This window comes from Hirundo rustica, chromosome 8, assembly GCF_015227805.2.
Source record: "Hirundo rustica isolate bHirRus1 chromosome 8, bHirRus1.pri.v3, whole genome shotgun sequence".
Classification (NCBI taxonomy): domain Eukaryota; kingdom Metazoa; phylum Chordata; class Aves; order Passeriformes; family Hirundinidae; genus Hirundo; species Hirundo rustica.
Genome location: NC_053457.1, coordinates 12091531 through 12111038, shown reverse-complemented (window position 1 = coordinate 12111038; position 19508 = coordinate 12091531). Strand labels below are relative to the sequence as shown.

Below are 19508 nucleotides of genomic sequence, written 5' to 3'. Positions count from 1 at the left end.
GGCGGGTGGTACTTCCTGTATCTTCTTAATACATTAACAGTACAGTGGGCAAGGTCTCTTTTTAAATTTTTTTCTCCTTATTTTTATGTTTTTTCTATTTGACCTTACATAATTTGATACATAAATTCTTTCTGTTTAATACGCTCTGATTCACAGTTTAGCAAATGTGGATTTCGAGGCTTGTAATTTCCTTACAGGAAAGAGGGTTTGTTTATCTACTTTTATTTTACAAACATGGTAGTACTTCAGTCTGTTTTCAGAGAAATTATTCAGGAAGTTGCAAGTAAGTGAAAGGTAGCTGAAATAGTGGGATGTCATGAGTAAATTTAACATAAGTTTGTATATCCGCATGTTTTGTACTATCAGGAGCCTATTTTTCTTAATGCTGACCAAGTTTACCAGTGTCCTTCTTTGTAAGGATTACACTAAAAGAAAAATTAAAAATCAGTATGAAAGTCTGTTCAACCTCTGAATCAGGATTATTGTTTTATTTTGCCAGCCTCTAAAATTACCTTCAAAATCACATTCCCTTAAAATTTCCATATTTTTGGATATACTTTCTGAAGTAAGTAATCTCAACCATCATTACAACATTTGAGCTGTGCGGTTCTTTAAGGCATTTAATTTGGAAATTTTGCAAATACTAAAAATGCTTGCTTGCTCATAAAGCTTCCCCTCTGTAGTATTGAGAATGATTTTTTTATTATTATTTTTATGACATTCTGTTCTATTAACTCTCTGCCCAGGGAAAAAGTGGTATGCTAAACTGTTCTGGAACCATCAAGGGATATGAAATGATCATGTCCTACAAGTGCTAACATGATATAAACTAATCCAAATTGAAACTTATTAGGATGTCATGAATGCAGAGGAGCAGGCTCTCAGGAATGTGCAAACCATTCATTGACACACTGCAAAGTCGAAATGCATCAGATGTAATGACAGAGCATCAAACCAGATTTGTTGTGGTATCAATAGGCAGCTCAATAGATTATCAGAGATTGGCATAACATAGGTATAACAGGTTCCTTGCATCATTTAAGTCTTATGTATAGTCTTTTGCAAAAATTAATCAATTAGATTTAATCCTATTAATAAAGGACAAATACGCTTGCAGTCTTGAAATAAGGCTTTAATTTAAGAAGTGGTTCTGTTTACCTGACACACCATCTTTGTGTTGGGACTGTCACTAATTATAACCACCTGAATGTTTTTTATTCCTGCTGCCCATCTTAGAATACATGCAGAAGAATGATCTTAGAAATATTCTGCCTGGGCAATAGCAGAAGAGCTTCCAGCTTCATTTATGGAATTACTGGTTTTGATAATATTATATAGAATATGTATAATAGAATAATATATAGAATGTGCTGTTGTAGAGGTTTTTTTAAATTGTAATACCAGCACTTAGAGAAATCTTGCTGAGTTGAAAATTTCATGAGTTCACTAGACAGTGATTGTTGAACAACATGTGTAACATGTGTCTAGTGTTTGTCTTTCCTTGGTGAATCTATTTATTTATTTTTTTAGGATAATCTATGCACAGTGTACATACTGGCTATTTTCGGCAGATAATTTTTCCATATCAGCAGTACTTTGTAATCCTAGAGTTACATTTCCTGCTGTGGGCTCCAGTGACATTGTATGCAATGTAATGGCAATGGTTTTCTTATCTCAAGAAGAAACTCAGGGTTTGATAAAACAGCTAAATTTTGCCACAGAAGCACCTAATAAGGTATGTAAACTTCATTTCAGTAGTCAAATACTTTGCTTTTGTTAAGTAGGATAGTTTAATTGATTACTCATTTAGAATTGAAGTAATTTCCTGTTGTGATTTAGGCTAATGCTGTCAAGGCTTCAGAATAAAATTGGGGTATTTCTGAGCAGTGCAAACAGTCAAAGGGAAAAGGTTACCCAGGTAGACCAATGGCTTGTGCTATAAAGAGAAAATATTTTTTCATTCGCTAAGCCCCAAAACCTGTGCCTCTTCTGACCAAAGTGTGATGCATGTGCATCGTGTTACATTTAAACAGTTCTGACAGACACTAATTCTAGATTAACTTTTTGTGCTTACCCATTACAGAAAATCACTACAGTGAGTGGGTAATAAAAATTTATAAAGAATACTCATTTCAACAGATAAATAGTAAGTCAGGGATTAAGGGGTAAGCTTTGAATCTGTTTTATTTCTTGCATGCTACAGGCTGTGAAAAGGAACCTTAAACAGCTTTTACAGAACTCATGCAAACAAAAATGATTTTTCTCAGAGACAATAACATTTCTTCTAACTTGCCAAGAAAAGCTAGGTGTTATTTTTCGACAGTAGTTATTTTCAAATCAAATAGACCGTCAGTAGGCCAGAAAATGAATTATAATTTAAATCATTGATTCTATAAATTATTGAAATGGCAATGGATATGGTGGTTTTTTGTATATAATACTGCTTCTTCCATAGTGTTATGAGGAGCTGATGAAAACAGCCTCCACTTTCCACAGACCAGACATAGCTGTGTTTTATTAGGATTGAAAAAAATTCTTACTCTAACACTAGATTATATTATGGCAAGGCTGATAGTCTTGATAAATTTAAGAATTTAATTGTCTAAAAAGGTACTGTATATGGCATTATCTTACAGTTTTCTGAAATAAACAGCTTCAGTTACTACACAGCAGTTTAAAAAAAATGACCCTAGTTTGGACAAATCAGATACCGGTCCAAACAAAGAAATCAAAGTACTGGAACCACTCACAGGTTAACATTTCTCCTAACCATTGCCCAATCCATGTGGATACTAAAAGTCATGTTCAACAGTAATGTTGAGCAAAAAGTTACACAGTAATTTAATTATATCTCTGTGTATGGGACACAAAAGCAAAGTATTGGTCAAAAGCTTTTCAGGAAAGAATGCTTCAGAGTAGACTGCAATACAAATTACTTTCAGTCAGCATTTGGCCCAGATTGTTTCATTCATTTCTGCCTCTTCTCAGGTCCAGTGTAGTCTCATCCCGTGGGTCTGCTCTTGCTGAGCAGTTTAACATGGAAATGCTCTTATTGAAGGCTTTGGATAATGTTAGTGTTGGTGCTGCAGCAGAAATGGAAATGAGGATACAGCTGAGAGAAAAATGGACAGATTTACAGACTTGTCTTCAGCAAAGGACCATAAAGGCACTGCCTTGTTCTCTTGCTGTGCTTCAGCTTTACAGGGCACCAAGTTTATCATTCTTTAGGGCTCTTCAGTGTGTCCAGTTAAGAAATAAAAGCGTGCGAGAGAAGCAAAGCTGTGTGCAGTTACTCTGTAGCTGTACCTAGGGGCTTTGTCTAAGAAATTAAAATCCATCGCTGCAATGGTTTTGGACAGTGGGAGGAATTTAGGAAAGTGGGGTGTGCTTACCTGAGCTGACTCCTGGTCAAATCACTGAATGTCAGAGGGCTTCTGTAGTGAAGGCTGTTGTCTCTAACCACTGTGGTTGGGGTCTGAGTCTCTGCATGAAAAAGATGCAAAGACCTCCTACCCAAAATCATCCACAAAAAACCTATGCTGAAATAGTCATTGCAATAATAATTAAAAATGTCTTCCCCCCAAATCTTAATGTTCTAGATTTCCCCCTCCAAATACTGGGTCTGCCTAAGTCAACAGATATGGGAAACTTAACTGTGTTTGTGAAAGAAATATTTCTCTGTAAATTAAAACAAGGTAACAAACAAAACACAAAGCTGTAGTCCTAGTTGTACTTCGTCTAAAGATTATGGATTTAATTTCATTTTTTTGTTCTGCTTGTAGTTCATACTACAACTCTGTACTGCTGATGAGAGTTGCTGAAATAACAAGCATCAATGATAAACTGATGGAAGTAACTGCTAAAAGCTCATGTTTTAATGATACTGCTACAATAGTACAGAAATCTTTTGAACTGCATTTCTCTTCAGAAAATCCTGGAATTGAGACTGTTGAGATGATTTTAAGGAGACAAAAAGATCATTTTAAGGACGGAAAAACCCTAACTGCTCTCAGTTTCATAATACTGGAATCTATTTTAGCTTGTCTGGTATGTTATGAAGAGCATGACTGGTTAAAAAAAGGACATACCTGTTAAAAAAAGAAAAAAAACCCACAAGAATGGTATATCTGAATTATGTGAGATTTCTGTAACAGGATGCCTCAGACTGCAAACGCAGCTGCTGCTTCATTGACTTCACGCTTGCCTGGATTCACTCTGTTTAATGCAGAAAAGTACATAATCAAAAATCAACCTGTGACATTCCAAAAATCACATTTCTAATCGGATCAGGATTTGAATGTGATTAATTAGATGGAAGAGTTGGTTCAGCATATCAATACCCAGAAAACGGGAGGTTGCAGCTGCCGGTGAGAGCCCTGGAAATGTTACATTTATTCTTCGTATCCAAGACTTCCAGAGCAAAACGTTCAGGTGGAAGGGATTCTGCTCCCATGATCCTCTCCAGGCATCTGTTAAACACCCAGCTTTGTGTTTGCAGAGCAGCACAGCCCTCCAGAGCTGTGTACGTGCTGTACTGCCAGGGTACAGCCAGCGGGCACAGAACACTCTGCTTCAGAGCAGCTCTGGCGCTACCAAATAACGCCGTGTTACTGCTTGTCCTTCCGCTTCACGGCCTCCTAAAGCCCTTTGTACCTAAACTGCCTCAGTGGGTCGGTTAAAACTCCTCGAGATCTGCTGGCCTCCGAAGTGAAGCGCTTTCAGAATTGGGTGTGTACTTCATGCAAATCTCCATTCAAAGTGTGCCAGGACTCAGGTGGCAGCAGTATTGCAGTGACCCAGTGCTCAGCTGGTTTAATTACAGCCCAGTCCCTGCCTCTTTTCCTCTGGGACGGTTTTCAGTGGAGAGGGTTGAGCATAGAGACCTTCTCTTTGATGTTTGTGGTTGTTAGAGACATGCAGAGGGGATGTAAAGGAGATACCCTTACTCTGCATGATTTATGTCACCGCTGCAGGAAGCGTCAAGGTGTACGTGGCAGGCATACTGGCTTGTTTTACTTGGGAAATATGGCCCCTATCCACCTTATAGAGTGGGAAATAATTTTTAAGAAAACTCTGATTTGAATATAAGGATTCTATAAAGTCTCTTACATTTGCAGAATCTACTTAATGTCTGTTTTCAAGCATCAAAGGCAAGAAACTACTCAATTTTATATATATATATATATATATATATATATATATATATATATATAACTTCCCTGACTCGCTTTGATTGTCTCTATTGTTGAGGCAGCCCTTCTGCAACTGGAGTGTAAGAGTCTCATCAGATCAGGACTTCAGATCACAGATTTCTTCCTCCTTTTCCTACCCTTTTTTTTGTTGTTGTTGTTTTGGTTTGGGTTTTTTTCTGTTTGAGGCAGATCACTATTCATGTTGCAAAATTCCTCAATTTGCTTCCTGTTTATCTGATCTTTGTGTGTTACTGAGGGAGAAAAATTACCATCTACATTGCAGAATTCTAATTACAAAATTTCTGCTGTAGTCTTCAAACTGCATTCAGATAATTTCAAGTATGCACAAGTGGCTGAACACGGAGCCGTCTGAACTAGCAATCAGCTGGCTTTTTTAGTTTTGAGCAACCAGCAAATTGAATTGGTAAAATTCATTCTGATGCCAGCAGGGGGGAGTGCTCTTGACTGCTGCTAGTTAAGAGTTTCATTGAAAGTGCAACATAATGGGAAGGGAGTTTAGAAATAAGCAGTCGTGTAGCTCTCTTGATTAACAGGGCTGTTAGGTTGAGAGCCACATTGTTCCAGTGCTTGGTGGGGTGATGACAAGCAGGGCAGGGAGTGACGCTCCCTGGTGAAGCTCCTTACCCTCGCAAAAGGAGGGAGGAGGGGGGTGGGGAACGTATTGCAGGTAAATTCAGCAAAGAGAAGATGCTGGTAGCCATATTTGTCTGCTTTTCATGTAATTAAAATCTCTCTCCTCATTTCCTCCTCACTGTCAGTGACCCTGAGAGTTCAGACATCTGGAACTCGGCAGAGCTGAGTCACAGACAGTGAATGCAGTGTCTCCTTTTTGAATGCTGTTTATCTGAATTATTCAGATTAAAGATTTCAGAGGTTTGGAGTGATCAGATTTTCTTACTGGCAGTTGATTTTATAATAATATTTGTTTGCAGATAGGGTATATATTCTTCTAAAGACAGCTTAAAATAGCTGTTAGTGCCGTATCAAAATTTCAATAAAAGCTAGGTGTTGCTAGTGTGTGTAGGAAATAAGCTAGCTTTTATAAAGTCTAGCTGTCTGGAATGTTATTGTAAAATAACATAAGGAAATATTAGGCATTGAACCTTGAGCTGGCCAAGCATCTCTCTCACCCATGATAAAGGATGATGATCTCAATTTATGATTCTGGTACTGGCGACTGTGTCTGTTTGGTTCTTTTTAATGCACTGCTTTTCAGTGGAATGCTATGTTATGTGTGGTTAGGTCAAGTAAGATAAGTTCTAACAGCATTGCAGAATGAAGTCATGGGTGGTGCCAGCTACACGTTGTCTGAATTTTTTTGCTGATATGCTGGATTTGAATTCGTAGTTAGAGAAAGAGTATGTTTGCAAATGGTATCATAATCACTTAGCCATAAAGTTTAATGGATTATTGAGGTTGTTGCCTGGATCCCATCTGATCCACACTGGTTCCCGAATAAGACTAAAACCATGGGAGGTTTCAAATGTGGTAGAATTCCTGGGACAGGGTTCAGACTGAGTTGGATGGCTTCAGTTGGCAGTAGGTGTCTGGAATCACTGAGGTTTGGCTTGGGACAGACCTAAGGGACCACGCTGTCTACTCTTTTTCTCCAACCCAGGATATGATACAGTCTGGTCTACTATAGATCCCCTTACCCTCCAAAATCCAGAGAATGGTAGGTAGATCTTTCCAGTGCCTGGTGATTTTTAATACCTCAAGCAGTTTCCCAGTGAGTCACATATACACTGAGAAGATGAATGTCTGTTCCTAATTTTCTGTTTAGGCATTTAATTTTTCTTTCTGATCTGTAGTATTTCATGTGTGTCTTTGATCTCATTTTTGTAACATTTTTCCAGGTTACAGTGATGATTTTAAACTCTTACCCTGTCCTCCTAAGTGTTTGCAGACTCTTTTGCCTGCAAAACCACCTAGAGGTTTTGCAGTTTACTCTGTCATTGTCCAAGTGTAAATACATAGATGTAAATACAATATGTAAATACATAGAAATTACCTGTAACAAGCACAAGTTATGATTTGACAAAGGACTAGTAATTAATAATCTGAGTGAAACTTCTGTCATCTGGGCTGTATTCCTTTGTTACAACAGTGTTGCATAAGGCAATGTCAGAAGATGTGTTAGGGTTAGGATATGGTAACTTGTCAAAGAGGGAAATTGTGTGGTGCTGATGGATTCGTGATCATGTTCTATATTGCTCACCTAGTACTTATTTAATACTTTGTTTTGTTGTCTGTCTGGATATCTGTACTTTCTGAGAGTCACCTTTTACAGTCTTAAAACCAGATTTGGTATATCTCCAAGCTCTCTGTCTTGAATGAATTTCTGAAGATAATCATTAGCTGTTACACTGTTTGTCCAGGCAGGTTCCTTTGAGGCACTCAAAGATAAATTTCATCAGGGTCTGCTGACCTGAATATATTAAACTTACCAAATGTCTTGTAGCATTTCTTTCTGTTTGGTAGATCATGCTCCTATGACGCGTTTGTCATCTTGTTTCCAAGAATTCTGAGTGTCCGTTTAAAAAGCCGGGGGGTCCCTTGCATACAGAGGAAAGTTTGACAAGTACCTCGTGAGCAATGTCTGACCTGAACTGTAGACCACCTGAAACAGGGTCTTGGGAGGGGGATGTATGATCTGTTCCATTGACCTTAATTTTGAAATAAAAGTAAGTCTTTAACCTGTCACAATTGAAAGAAAAAGTTGAAGTACGGTCAATGCAAATACTTGTAAGCCTAGTTAAAAATTTCAGACAACATGCAGCTGGCATCACATGTTTGACCATGAGTTCATTCTGCAATGCTGTAAGCACTTACCATAGTTGACCTAACCATTCCTTTTAAAGGAAATAGACGTGTACTGTGCTATTCAGGTTGACCAAGCTGAGGCAGAAGGGACCAGAGAAATCCCTCGAGCACAAGTCCACCAGTTTTTTTAATAGATTCTCTTTCTTCATTTAATGGAGCGCATACAAGAAAACTGTAGGTGGAAAATGACTCTTGGCAAAACAGAAATTTTATTAGAAATATCTGCTTTCTATTAAGTTTCTGTGGCATTTGTTGTTACTTTGAGAGGAAGAGGGGGCTTTTTGTGCTGTTTGTCAGTGGCAGCACTTCCTTTCAAAGTTAGATTATTATTTTTTAATTTTTTTGCTAAAACAAATTTCCAATTGGTTTTCCCTCACGCTTTGCATGAGGAAGTAAGTAGCAGTTTGACAGGCTGACTGGTGCCCGCTGTTCAGATCCTGCCTTCTCGTGCCCGGTCCCCGCGTGGTGTTTGCCGGGCGCTGCCTCAGCCGCTGCGAGGTGGCTGCTCCCGGGCAGTGCTGTGCCCGTCAGGGTGTGGTCAGCCCTGGGCACCTGGAAAACTCTGCTTTCCACCCCTCTGAGCTTCATGGCGCTGCTCCTCCGGCAGGGGAAATTAAGAAAGGGAAACTGATGTGATGTGGGAGTGTAGACAGTTAGGTGTCAGCCTGTGGTTAGGACTGCGCTGACCAAGGCTTTGCAGCGTATTCAGCGAAGACAGTGCAAGCGGAACTTGGCTTTTGTGGGGTTTAGTTCTTTCTGTTTCCTGAGTTGCTTTGTCAAATTTTTCCATAATTAGCAAGATGTCAGTTGAGAGCAGTGATTAGGCCTCTTGCTAGGAGAGTCTCAGGAGTTGTCGCTTCATGTTTTAAAACGAATCAAGCACATAAGCAGCCAGTGCATTTCCTGTGTTACCTTGTGCTAACTGATGAGCAGATGTATCTGCCTTCGTTCCTGTCCAGTTTCAAAATGAGTGATTTAATGATTGTATGCTTTTTTGAAACAGAGAATGGGAGGGGCCTTTCTCCATTGTTTTACAGACCTGATTGGCGCTCTGAACTGTGTTCCTCTGTGGATGGTGGAATAGATGATGGCTAAAGGAGTTTAAATAATGTTTGTACATTAATGAGCCATTGTTCTCAGGAGCCTTTTGCAAGGTGTCATTCTGGGTTTCTTAGAAGAGCTTTTTGTCTGTTTTCTTCTCGTCCCCTCCCAATATCTACTTTTGGGTAGCTTTTTTTTTGTGATACTGGAAGTAGAAAAGGGAAACAGATTTCCAAGTATGTGTTTTCCAGATCTCATGGCAGCCCACCCGTCTTCACTCCTATTGCTAATTTAGCATGAAACAGGACATACCATATTCTGCACTTTTTTTCTGTTTTTGAATGGTTTTGTGGGTAAGTTTTTATTATTTTTAAATTATTATTATTAGTTTTATTTCTCTCTTATTTTTACAAGTTCAGACCCAGAGTCTTAGCCAGGATGCTAACAACTGGACTTCTAAGTGTAAAGGATGATGTACTAAGTTGGAAATGGTTTTTTGTTTATCAAAAATGACTGCATTATTTCCTTTATTTTATTCCTTTTTCCTTTTCTATCTGAAAGTTGTAATTGTAAAGAAATGTGATAAAACAATAGGTGTGTATTCCTGTACTGATTATCCTTAATTTTCATTTCTTCTTCCTGAAGCTGTCTTCTCAGTTTTGAGGTTGGAAGGGTTAAATTTAAGGAGAGAACACTCCCACTGATTAAGTCTTATGAATGTCTAATTTTAAAATTAATAGGAGCAGCAGAACAAAAGCTCTACCTAGAAACTTCATTCATGTTAATTTTTTTTAAGAAATTAATTTGGTTCTTAATTGTTAATTAGGAAAAGTGGATACACTGGAATAAGTATAGAGCAATGTTTGTAAGTAATCACATATGTTAGTTCTTCACTCTCTTCTATACTGTTGCTTTTTGCACTCCTGGTCACAGATAATTGCAGTGTCATTCATTTAGAAAGAAGCTTTCAGATGAAAAAGGGTGGGAAAAGGATATTTTCTTGTACTGTAGGCTGTTAAAGATAGGGACTTTCTTTTGCCTCAGGAAATGGTGTTCTGTTTCTGGTGCAGTTCCTTCACCATTGTTTTAATGCAAAGAAGTAATGGCAGTGTTAATAATAATCTGTTTTATCTGTGCCTCTGAGTCTGACGACATCATGTGCCACTGGAAGGCAATAGAAAAGCTGTGCTGTGTATAACTTTAGCGTCCTTTGGCAGAATGACTGTGGGATTGTGTTTGTACTATGCAGATTTTAAAGAGGATGCGTTCTTGGCTGATAGCTGAGTTGCTGGCTTGGAGAAACAGTTGACTGCTTTTTGTCCTTAACGATGGTCTTCAGTTTGCCTGGTTTTGCTAGTTCTTCTAGACCAGTCAACAAGTCTTTCCCTAATTTAGTGTTTGGCAAATGCTTCTTGCACAGGCCTATTTATTCTAAAACTGCAGTAAATATGCTTCCCAATACAGTATTGTTGAAATGCAGCAACTGTGACACAGAGCACGGAGTAGGACAGCCCTGCCCAGCAGTGTGGAGTGGGCATTTTAACCTAAAGAACCTGGGCACTGCCCTTGGGAACAGGGCCAGGAGCTATACAACAGAGAGAGGCTGGACTTCTCATCCTCACATCTCAAATACAGTAAGGTGTATTCTATACAATCCTTACATACACTGCTCTTCCAGCATTTCTTCTGGCTTTTGCCTCTGCAATTTTCCTGGAACGACCGGGCCTGTCTTCTGACAGGTGTCAAATAATTGTATCACCAGAATATTCCTGTGTTCACTTTGCTGTGCTTGTGTTGGAAACTACTGGGGAACACTGCCTCACACCATGTTTATACTGTGCTCTTGCAGCAAATTCCAGTGTCTAGCATTAGTGCTGATAAGCAGGTTAATGTCACTTTGCAAGAGCTCAAGCAGCCCCTTACGAAGCTTTCTCTCTTTCCCTCTGCAGGTGGTGAGTCGAGTGGCAGCTCAGCAAGGATTTGACTTGGATCTTGGATACAGGCTACTGGCAGTATGTGCAGCCAACAGGGACAAATTCACTCCGAAATCAGCTGGTAGGAAAAGCCTTTTTTTGATGTATTGCTGATTCTCAAATGATCGTATTCTGTAAAAAATGCTACCTGTGACTGTCTTGCATTCTGTAAAAAAGCCAAAACCAACAGCAAACACATATTTGGTGGTTATAGTTCTGTTGCTTTTAGCATTTCAATGGCATGCTCTTCTGAGGATACATGACTTTGGAAATTTATATTTTCCCCAGCTAGTGCTGTTTGTTGTCCTGTTTGATCTCTTGGATGAAATGCTGCTTTCAGAAGCACAGAGGTTTAGTAATTTCATGGTGGGAATGAACATACTCAGACCCCTCCATCTTGGTAAACCATTGACTTTCTGTCATGTGTCAACCTCTAAATCTTTCACATCCATTCTGCACTCCCTGGTATATATCTATTGCAAAACTTGTACTCCTTGACTTCATATGCCTGACAAATAAGCACCTTGGTTTCTTACACATATAGTCCTTAGCATTAGAATTTTGAGCCAAGAGTAGGTAGTAATTCTACTGCTGTAGTATGAAGTAGCCATTTTCCCAGTATTTTACAGCAATAATCTGTTACAGGTCTCTGATCAAGTAGCAATATTTGATCATGATGTATTGCCATTGCTCCTTTTAGAGGTGTAGAAAATGCACTTAAAGGTCTTTCTGCTTCTCACATGTTCGATTTAACTGGAGCATTTAATTTTGGTTCTCCTTTTCTTAGCTGATGAATGTCAACATAATGTGCACTGGCTTGGAAAACAGAAAGATAATTGTTCCATTCCAGACTGAGTGTGGATAGCTTTTCTTCTTAGTACTGAACTGGTATGCAGTCCCCATTTTGGAACATCAGAAAAGGTTACCTCTTCCAAAACAGTGACTTTTAGCTAACTGATTGGGTGTTAATATTTCTTTTCATGTTCCTTTTCAGTTTTTATCAGCCCCAAACTTCTTTACTCATGGCTACCTATTGTCCTAAGTGTTCTAAGCAGTTCCTCATGCAAAAGTGGCTTTCACATCAAAGCATATTCACTGGACTTAGTGTTTTATTTTTTTGTATGGGAAGGGACCATTAATCTTACTAAATGTTGAATAAACTGTCTGATTTTCATCCAGGAGAACTGTGTGGAGGATAAAACGTTCCGTTGACCAAGCACAATGTCTCTTTTTTCTGACTTCCTATTAAGTTTATCCATTAGTTAGATATCACATCATCTCTTCTTGATTGTTTTGGTTTGTTTTTTGTTTTTTTTTAAAGCTTATCAAGGGAGGCTTTACAGCTATGACAGCATTAAATTTTCTTTAAAAATTTAGCTATTCCCTCTCTTACTAATTCTTCCTGATGTGTCTCCCTATCAGTGTGTTACTAGAGGTGAGGTTGAGAGTCAGATAAGCAGGTTAAAAGGTTGCAATCCTTTTCCTTTGGGGCTCACTGAGGGAGGAGCATTAAAAACTGCTGGTCAGTCATCATGGCCTAGAAAAGCCCAATGTCAGTGTTTGATTTCTACCAGTAATTACTTTTTTGATGAATATATGTGAGGGGTTTTTTTATCTTAGCACTCTGTACAGAGTTCAGTCTTTCGCATTTTAATTGATAACATACTGGGAAAGCTGGTAAATCACATACTCTTCTCTCAATATATTCTAAAACCATTCTCAGTCCTTTGCTTTGCTTCCTATTTCCCAGTTACATATATAAGTAAATTATTTTTAGTGATCTTAAATATTTGGTTTCACAACTACTTTGGTTTTGCTGTGTGTGCAGTTGTTTCACCAGGTCTTCCCAGGGTTTCATCGTGCCTATCTACACTGTGCTTTCTGTGCTCTTACTATCTGTGTTAAATACTCATATTTTGGGGCATACCATATCATATTTTGTGAAATGTCACGTATAGCTCCTACTGTAAGGATGTCACATTCACATATGAGTTCTGAGAGCTGCATCATTGAATAGGCAGCTTGAAAGATTGACAGACTGGGATTATAAATGTGAGGTCATTTTAGAACATACAGACTTTTTTAAAGGTTTATTTTCCACATCAGAGTGCATTAGCATTTGCTGATGTCTAATACAGCAGTGGTTCTACACCTTCATTCAGTTTTTGTAAAAATGTTGAGATTGCCCTTTGCTTTTCTTGTAGAGTGTGCATCATTGAAAGCTGCCTTTTGTGAATTGCTGAAGTTGTTGTCAGGGATGCTTGCAGTTTGTTTTGAGAAACTCCTCCTGTTTTCTTTTACATATAATGAGAGACACCTTCAACACTTCTTCCAGTCACATTCCTGCAGAAATCCCCTGATGTAGATATCAAATGGCATTAATTTTAATGAATAAGAATTTGTTTTTCCCTTCCTCCAGGCTTAAGGGAAATTTACAATGGTTTGCATTCATTCCTCCAAGTATGAATTTAATGCTGCCAGTGGGATCGCTCTGGAAACATTTTTAATCCATGTTGTTTAGTGTCTGACATTCTTAAATGCTAGGAGAAAAAAAGACTTTCTAATTAAAACATACTTGAGTAGGTGAACGTTGGGGAAAATAATTGCTCTAAATTCTTTCAAGCACCATGCACTGTTAGTACCTCCTTAGAGCTTGGGGCAAGGCTTGTCGACTGATGTCCTGCAGGCTGGGAGCCCGGTGTCCCTCGGGTCTGCTGGTTTGCAGAGGCGGCTGAACCAGTGCAGTCAGTAGTCCTGCTTCTGTTCTCCAGCAATTCCCACCCTCAGTTTGTTCAGGGACCTCTGTGACAGAAGAGCTTTTGCTGGTATGGCTTCTTTTCTGTTTGACTGCTCCCTGAGCTGCGTCTCTGCGGGGCCCCAGGAGAGTCGGGGTCTGGGGATCTCACCTGTCCCCGATGGAAGCGGGCTGGAGCCTGAGGCTAGAGGGCAGAGCAGCCAGCTGCCAGATTGGCTCAGCTCTGTGGAAGACCAGCCCTTGGTTCCGTGCCATGGCCCCATGCCAGTCGTTTGAGGCCGTGGTGGTGGCCGTGGCTCCCTGCTAAGCTGGAAGCGAGGTGCAGATGGCAGATCCGAGTCCAGCAAACGTGGGGGGAAGCAGGGAGCCATGGGGGGCTGCAGCTGGGTGGGGCAGCTTTTCAGGTGCCACAGCCTCAGCTGGGGAAGGGCAGGGCACCCCACCAAGAGCTGCCGCTTCCTTGGCTTCTCCCATCCAGGATTGCTCGGTGTTGCTGAGACAGTTTGATGTGCTTTTTGGTGTTGTTTTACTTGGTCATTGAGATAGTTAGCAATTAGCTAATACTAATTGTTTTGGAGAATGCCTAGAGGGGAAGTTCATGCAGCATGAGAAGTATTAATAAGTTGCCATGTGTGTTTTTAAATAGAAATGGCGATTTAATGACTGTGCCTTTTGTCTCTGTTTTCTGCTGTTTGTACCTGAAATAAGAGCTGCTGCCTTTTATTCTTCTAGCCCGTGCTGCTGCAACAGGGCAGCTGCCTCAGCAGGAGGTCAAACACAGCATTTCCCACCCTGAAGACAAATGACAAAGCCTTTAAAAATATGTGTGTCTCTTTTGGTGACAGCTGCTCCCCAGCCCTTCCACTGCAGATTCCTTTGCCTCGTTGTGACACCTATAGGGAATGGCCCAGCGGGTTGGCTGCCTGCTCATTTGCTTCCAGACTGCAGTAACCTGAGTTGCTCTTAGTATGTGAATGCATAGGTGTTGATGCAGTCTAGCTTTTCTTCCTTAAACCTGAAGCCCCTCTCTCTGAATAGTGTTTGCTTGGACTTTTTCTGAACATATCTGATGCTTTTGTCCTTCCTGCATAAGATTTTAAGTCATTTCGTAGCTTTATTTTAACTGTTCAAATAAAGTAGAGCTCTCCAATTAAAGTGCTTATTTATATTTAAAAAAGGGGAGGGGGAAGAGAAAGAATGGAACAACTTTCTTTTCTGAAATATTTCTTTTTTAAAGATGCTTTATCGAGCTACTGAAATTCATTGCTCTTGTAGCTACTTTTCTACTTTTGCTTTTGTCAGGAGGCCAAGCTGAGGCCAGACAAGGGGACGACAGGATGAGATCATACAGAGAGCTTTGTCAGAAAAGGACAGTGTTCAGTATCTCTGTAAAGAGAGAGAGGAAGGAAGAAGCCTGAGGGCAGAACTGTGCAGAAAAGGTACTTTAGCAGTCAGTGAGCAGCTACAGCAAACAAATGCTGTGATAGCTTGGATGGACAGCTGAGTGTTGGCTGTTTGATAGCAGAAATGGCAACCCTTTTTTTAATATCACTTTGCTTTCAATCCCTTAGGCTGTGCTTGGTGTGCTTCTGATTTTACTTTTCAAGAGCAGTATTACTTAATAATCTTGATTTTATATGAAGTATGGAGTAAAATGTCGTAGTATTTGAGGACTCTATATTATGGGTTTTTTTATTTCTTTAGCTTCAGTCATTGTACTTAAACTGTGAAATAATAAGGCTGTTCTTATGAGTAGGATGCCAAAGCTGTAAATAAATTGGACCCTAAGTTAACAAAGGTATTTGCAGTGAGAGGGCTGGCAAATTAAGGTGTTAAAACATTACTGGACAAGATGCTGAGACCTAAGGTACATCCTGATAGGGATGCATTTTCAAAGTAATAGTAGAGATTGGGCACAAGGTTTTGGTGTATTAGCAAATCCAACTTCCAGAAATTAAATAAAAGGAGAGAAGAAATGATGCCACAATGTGAATGAATAAAAAGGTAGAAAGTAAGGATAACCTCTCGGTCTTGGGGGACCATAGGGCTAGATGAACACTTTTACTAAGTTTCCAGTAATAACGCTCATGTTATCTGTGGAGACAAGGCAAAACGAGGTGGCTGAAAGGATTACAAGTATAGAATAGAAATTACTGCAGCCAAGGCTGATGGCATCCCTCCAGCTTGAAGGGACCAGATGATTGACAGGCCTGTGTTAGGAAAGAAACAGCATATAAATTGTCAGCCTCATGCCTCACACCAAAGATTTCCAGCAAGTCAAGTCAAAATGGTCTTACGTGACTGGAGAAGAAACACAAATGCTGTATGTGCACTTAGAAAAGTGGCTGATAAGAAGAAGTAAGCAGCTTTATGAGAGCAGAGTAGAAGCTTGGGTTGTTTGTGAAATGAAAGCTGAGCAGAATTATGAAATGGATGTAAGTACTAACAAATTAACAACTCAGAACAGGAAGAGCTATGACACTGCAGTACAGTATTGACACAAAAATATATTGCTGTAAATTGAATAAAACACTGAAATAAGTGGGGAATTCAGAATTATTAGGACAATTGCATTTAAAAAATACTTTCAGCTAGAGTGACAGTGGACAGGGATGGGGCAGAGTAAAGGAAAATGGAAAAGTAGAAGAGCATTTTGAAAGATAAAATTCAGTGTATGAATTGTATAATGTGGTTCTTGATGTAGCTGGAATATGGTTAAGAACATTTTATCTGTGTCGTCCTAAATTTCTACTACATTTCCATGCAGATATCTACTCCATTGCCAGTTAGAGTGGGCATCCTAAAACCATCCGCTTGACAATCCTCATTAAAATCAAGGTGTTATTTTCTTTTAGCTGTTACCTGCTGGAGCAGCTTTTGGTGCTGAAGACTGGCTGCATTTTGGGTGATCTCTAAGTTCACTTCCCTGCTCTTAGCACAGATTCTCACTTCGTGCCCTTGTCTGCTTTGCTGTCAGTTTTGTAGTTCTGTATTTTTGAAGCAAGGATAATAATACGCCTTCCATCTCACTTTTATTTATCTCAGTTAATTAAGTTCAGTATCATGCAGTACCAAATCTACCTCTTCCCCTGTAGGTAGTTATCCAGTGCAGCAGACCCATGGTTTCAGCTGGGACACTTTGTTTTCATACAGATAAAATAATTCTGCCCTGGTACACAGATTGGCAGGACACACTCTTGTTGCAACTAAGTCTTTCTTTCCTAAAGATTTATAGTATGAATACTACAAATAAATGAGAAATTAATTCTTAATTAATTTAGATTATGAGGTTGATTTTATTAGTTTCTCTTAATGAAGTTGGCAGCTTCTCTTGACCAAAAGGAAGCAGTGAGTAGTGCTGCTCAGTGGCAAGCAGCATTAATTCATGTCTGTGCTCTCTGACAGCCACGTTTACATTGGCTATAGAGCAGGCAGAGTGGACTTTGCCCATTTGTCCCACCCATGAGTTCACTCAGAACAAAATTATAAGGCCTGCACTTTTGGCAATTATATCCTGTATCTTGAGCTTCTGTCAGGTTGGCTGAACATATGGGAGACATGTCAGTAGTCAGCTCGCAAACATCTTCAGGTTAAGAAGAGCCTGCAGAATGAGAAGCTTTTCCCCACTGGGCCTTATTTGTTTGGGTTGTTCCTGTTCCCTTCCTCGGAGAGATCTGCTCCTCATGCACCTGATCTGCCTTCTGCTCGTGGGAAACATGATCATACTTGTGTTGGATTTTCATTATCCTCAGCTAGGCCACTCCTCATCATTTTTACTGGGAGTTTGAGGATCTCATGACACATCAATGTAGATAGGTATAATTTGATGAAAATTCCCCTCCTTTTTGGCATTTACTGTTTTGCTGTACACTTCAACACCTGTGTTTATAAAGGGGGTTGCATGGCTGAGCTGCTGCCTCTTTATTCTGACTAGTTGAAATACCAGGTGGTGTATCTGGCCTGTTCTTTTTGACATTTCACTGGTCCTTGTTACCATGGTACCAATTCTGACTTTGAGAGATGTCACAGTAAAACTGTTAGCAGGTTGGAACATTTTTACTCTAATGTCTTTAGTATAGCACTTAAAGAAATTGTGGACACTCAACTACAGCAACAAGCTTGCTCTGCTGTTTTCTTTGTCTGTGCCTTGGATTTTTGTGAGGCTGGTACTTACTTGAATGCTCTCATTGCAGCAGATTTGGATGTGTAGTGCATTAACTTATCATGCTGTTCCTGGGAAGAATCTTTTCCTAGTGTGTGCACCACACTTTCACTTGGACTGGAACTGGCATTCCCCAGAGAAGATTTCTGTTGATCTCTATCAGTGTTTTCCGTCTTCTGCTTCAGGGATTCCATATGTGCTGAGAAGAGCTGAAGATTTAGTGGTAGAGGCAGCTTAGATCTTGGTCTGGGTGTGAATTTTGATTTTTCATTGTATGTTGTTTTGAGTAACTTCCCTCTGAAGATGAGGTAAGTCACAAATGTCAAGTAAGAGGGGAGGCAGCTGTGAAAGCCTGCATATGTTCATGGGAGAGAAGAAAGCAAACTCTTAGAATGGCATTTGCCCTTTACAAGTTACCTTTTCTCAGCTTACAGCAAGCAGTCCTGCACTTGTTCCCTTTTGAGCTGCAGTGCATCCAAATGTGCCTCACTGCCAGTGCTCTCTTGTTAGCCTCTGTATCTTGGAGGCATTCAGAGGAGTCTGTGAGAAGTCCAGCTCTGAGAACAGTAATGTAGCAACCTCCATGGGGATTGGTAGCTTTTGTGCTGCTGGAGGGCTGAACCACAAAAGCGTGAACTGTGTTAACGGATCAGATCATCAAGCTCCAAGAACAGCAATTTCACTTCCTAAATACAATTGAGATTTTACTGCTCGCATTTTAAGATCCATCCCTAAGTCCTCCAGGCTTGTCTGCAGCATGGAGTCAGTGTGTTAAAGAAAGTTCTTGCTCTGAATACTCCAGACGTGACACTCTGGGAAACACAATGATTAGTAGATAAGATGTTATAGGTAGTATTTCTCTTTAAAAAGAGAGACTTCCATACTGAGAAGCTTTGAAAAAATGTTTCTATTTAAACTTTTCTAATGCTCATTTTCAAATACACCTGTTAAAGAGTGCTGATAGCAAGGTATTTGCAAAAGTTCCATGTGATACAATACATTCATTTAAATACCAGTTAAGAATAAGCAAAAATTCATCAGGATTCATCATCATAGATAGTTCTAATTTGTATTAGTCTCTGTGCAACTTCATGTGAGGGGATTCAAGGAGAAAGACCACAGAATAAAGGAAAATTGATTTGAAGAGGGTTCCTAAGTAATACATTCTGAAAACAAATGCATATTGCTCTTTATAACATGCTGTTTTTCTGAGAAGTTCAGTACAAGTCAGTATGTTCGTGTTTGATGGGGCTTCTGGATTGTTTCCTTTTTATTGATTGTTTTTGCCTCTACCTACTTTTACTTCCAGTAAAAAATGTAAAGAAAGCCATCAGATTTGCTTTCATCTGCAGGTTTTCTGGATGCCAAGGTAAACCCCTCCCTTTTTATTTTTTGGTATTTTGGTGACAATGCAACAATACCTGTCATTGAGACACTTCTGTGACTATCTCAATAAATCCAGACGTTATTCCAGACACTTCCATGTAAGATAAATCATTATTCCTGACTTGAGGAATAAATGGAAGAAATACGATTTTCCT

At 39.5% G+C, this 19508-nt stretch overlaps 1 protein-coding gene across 12 annotated transcripts in view; it reads left to right on the top strand.

Moving 5' to 3' along the window:
• ZMIZ1 (zinc finger MIZ-type containing 1) overlaps positions 1–19508 on the top strand; it is a 346350-nt gene that overhangs the window by 210006 nt on the left and 116836 nt on the right. For all 12 annotated transcript variants that reach the window (XM_040070534.2, XM_040070533.2, XM_040070545.2 and 9 more), the window contains one exon: positions 11027–11132. In XM_040070534.2, the coding sequence (XP_039926468.1) occupies positions 11027–11132 (106 nt within the window). The remainder of the gene's footprint in view (positions 1–11026; positions 11133–19508) is intronic.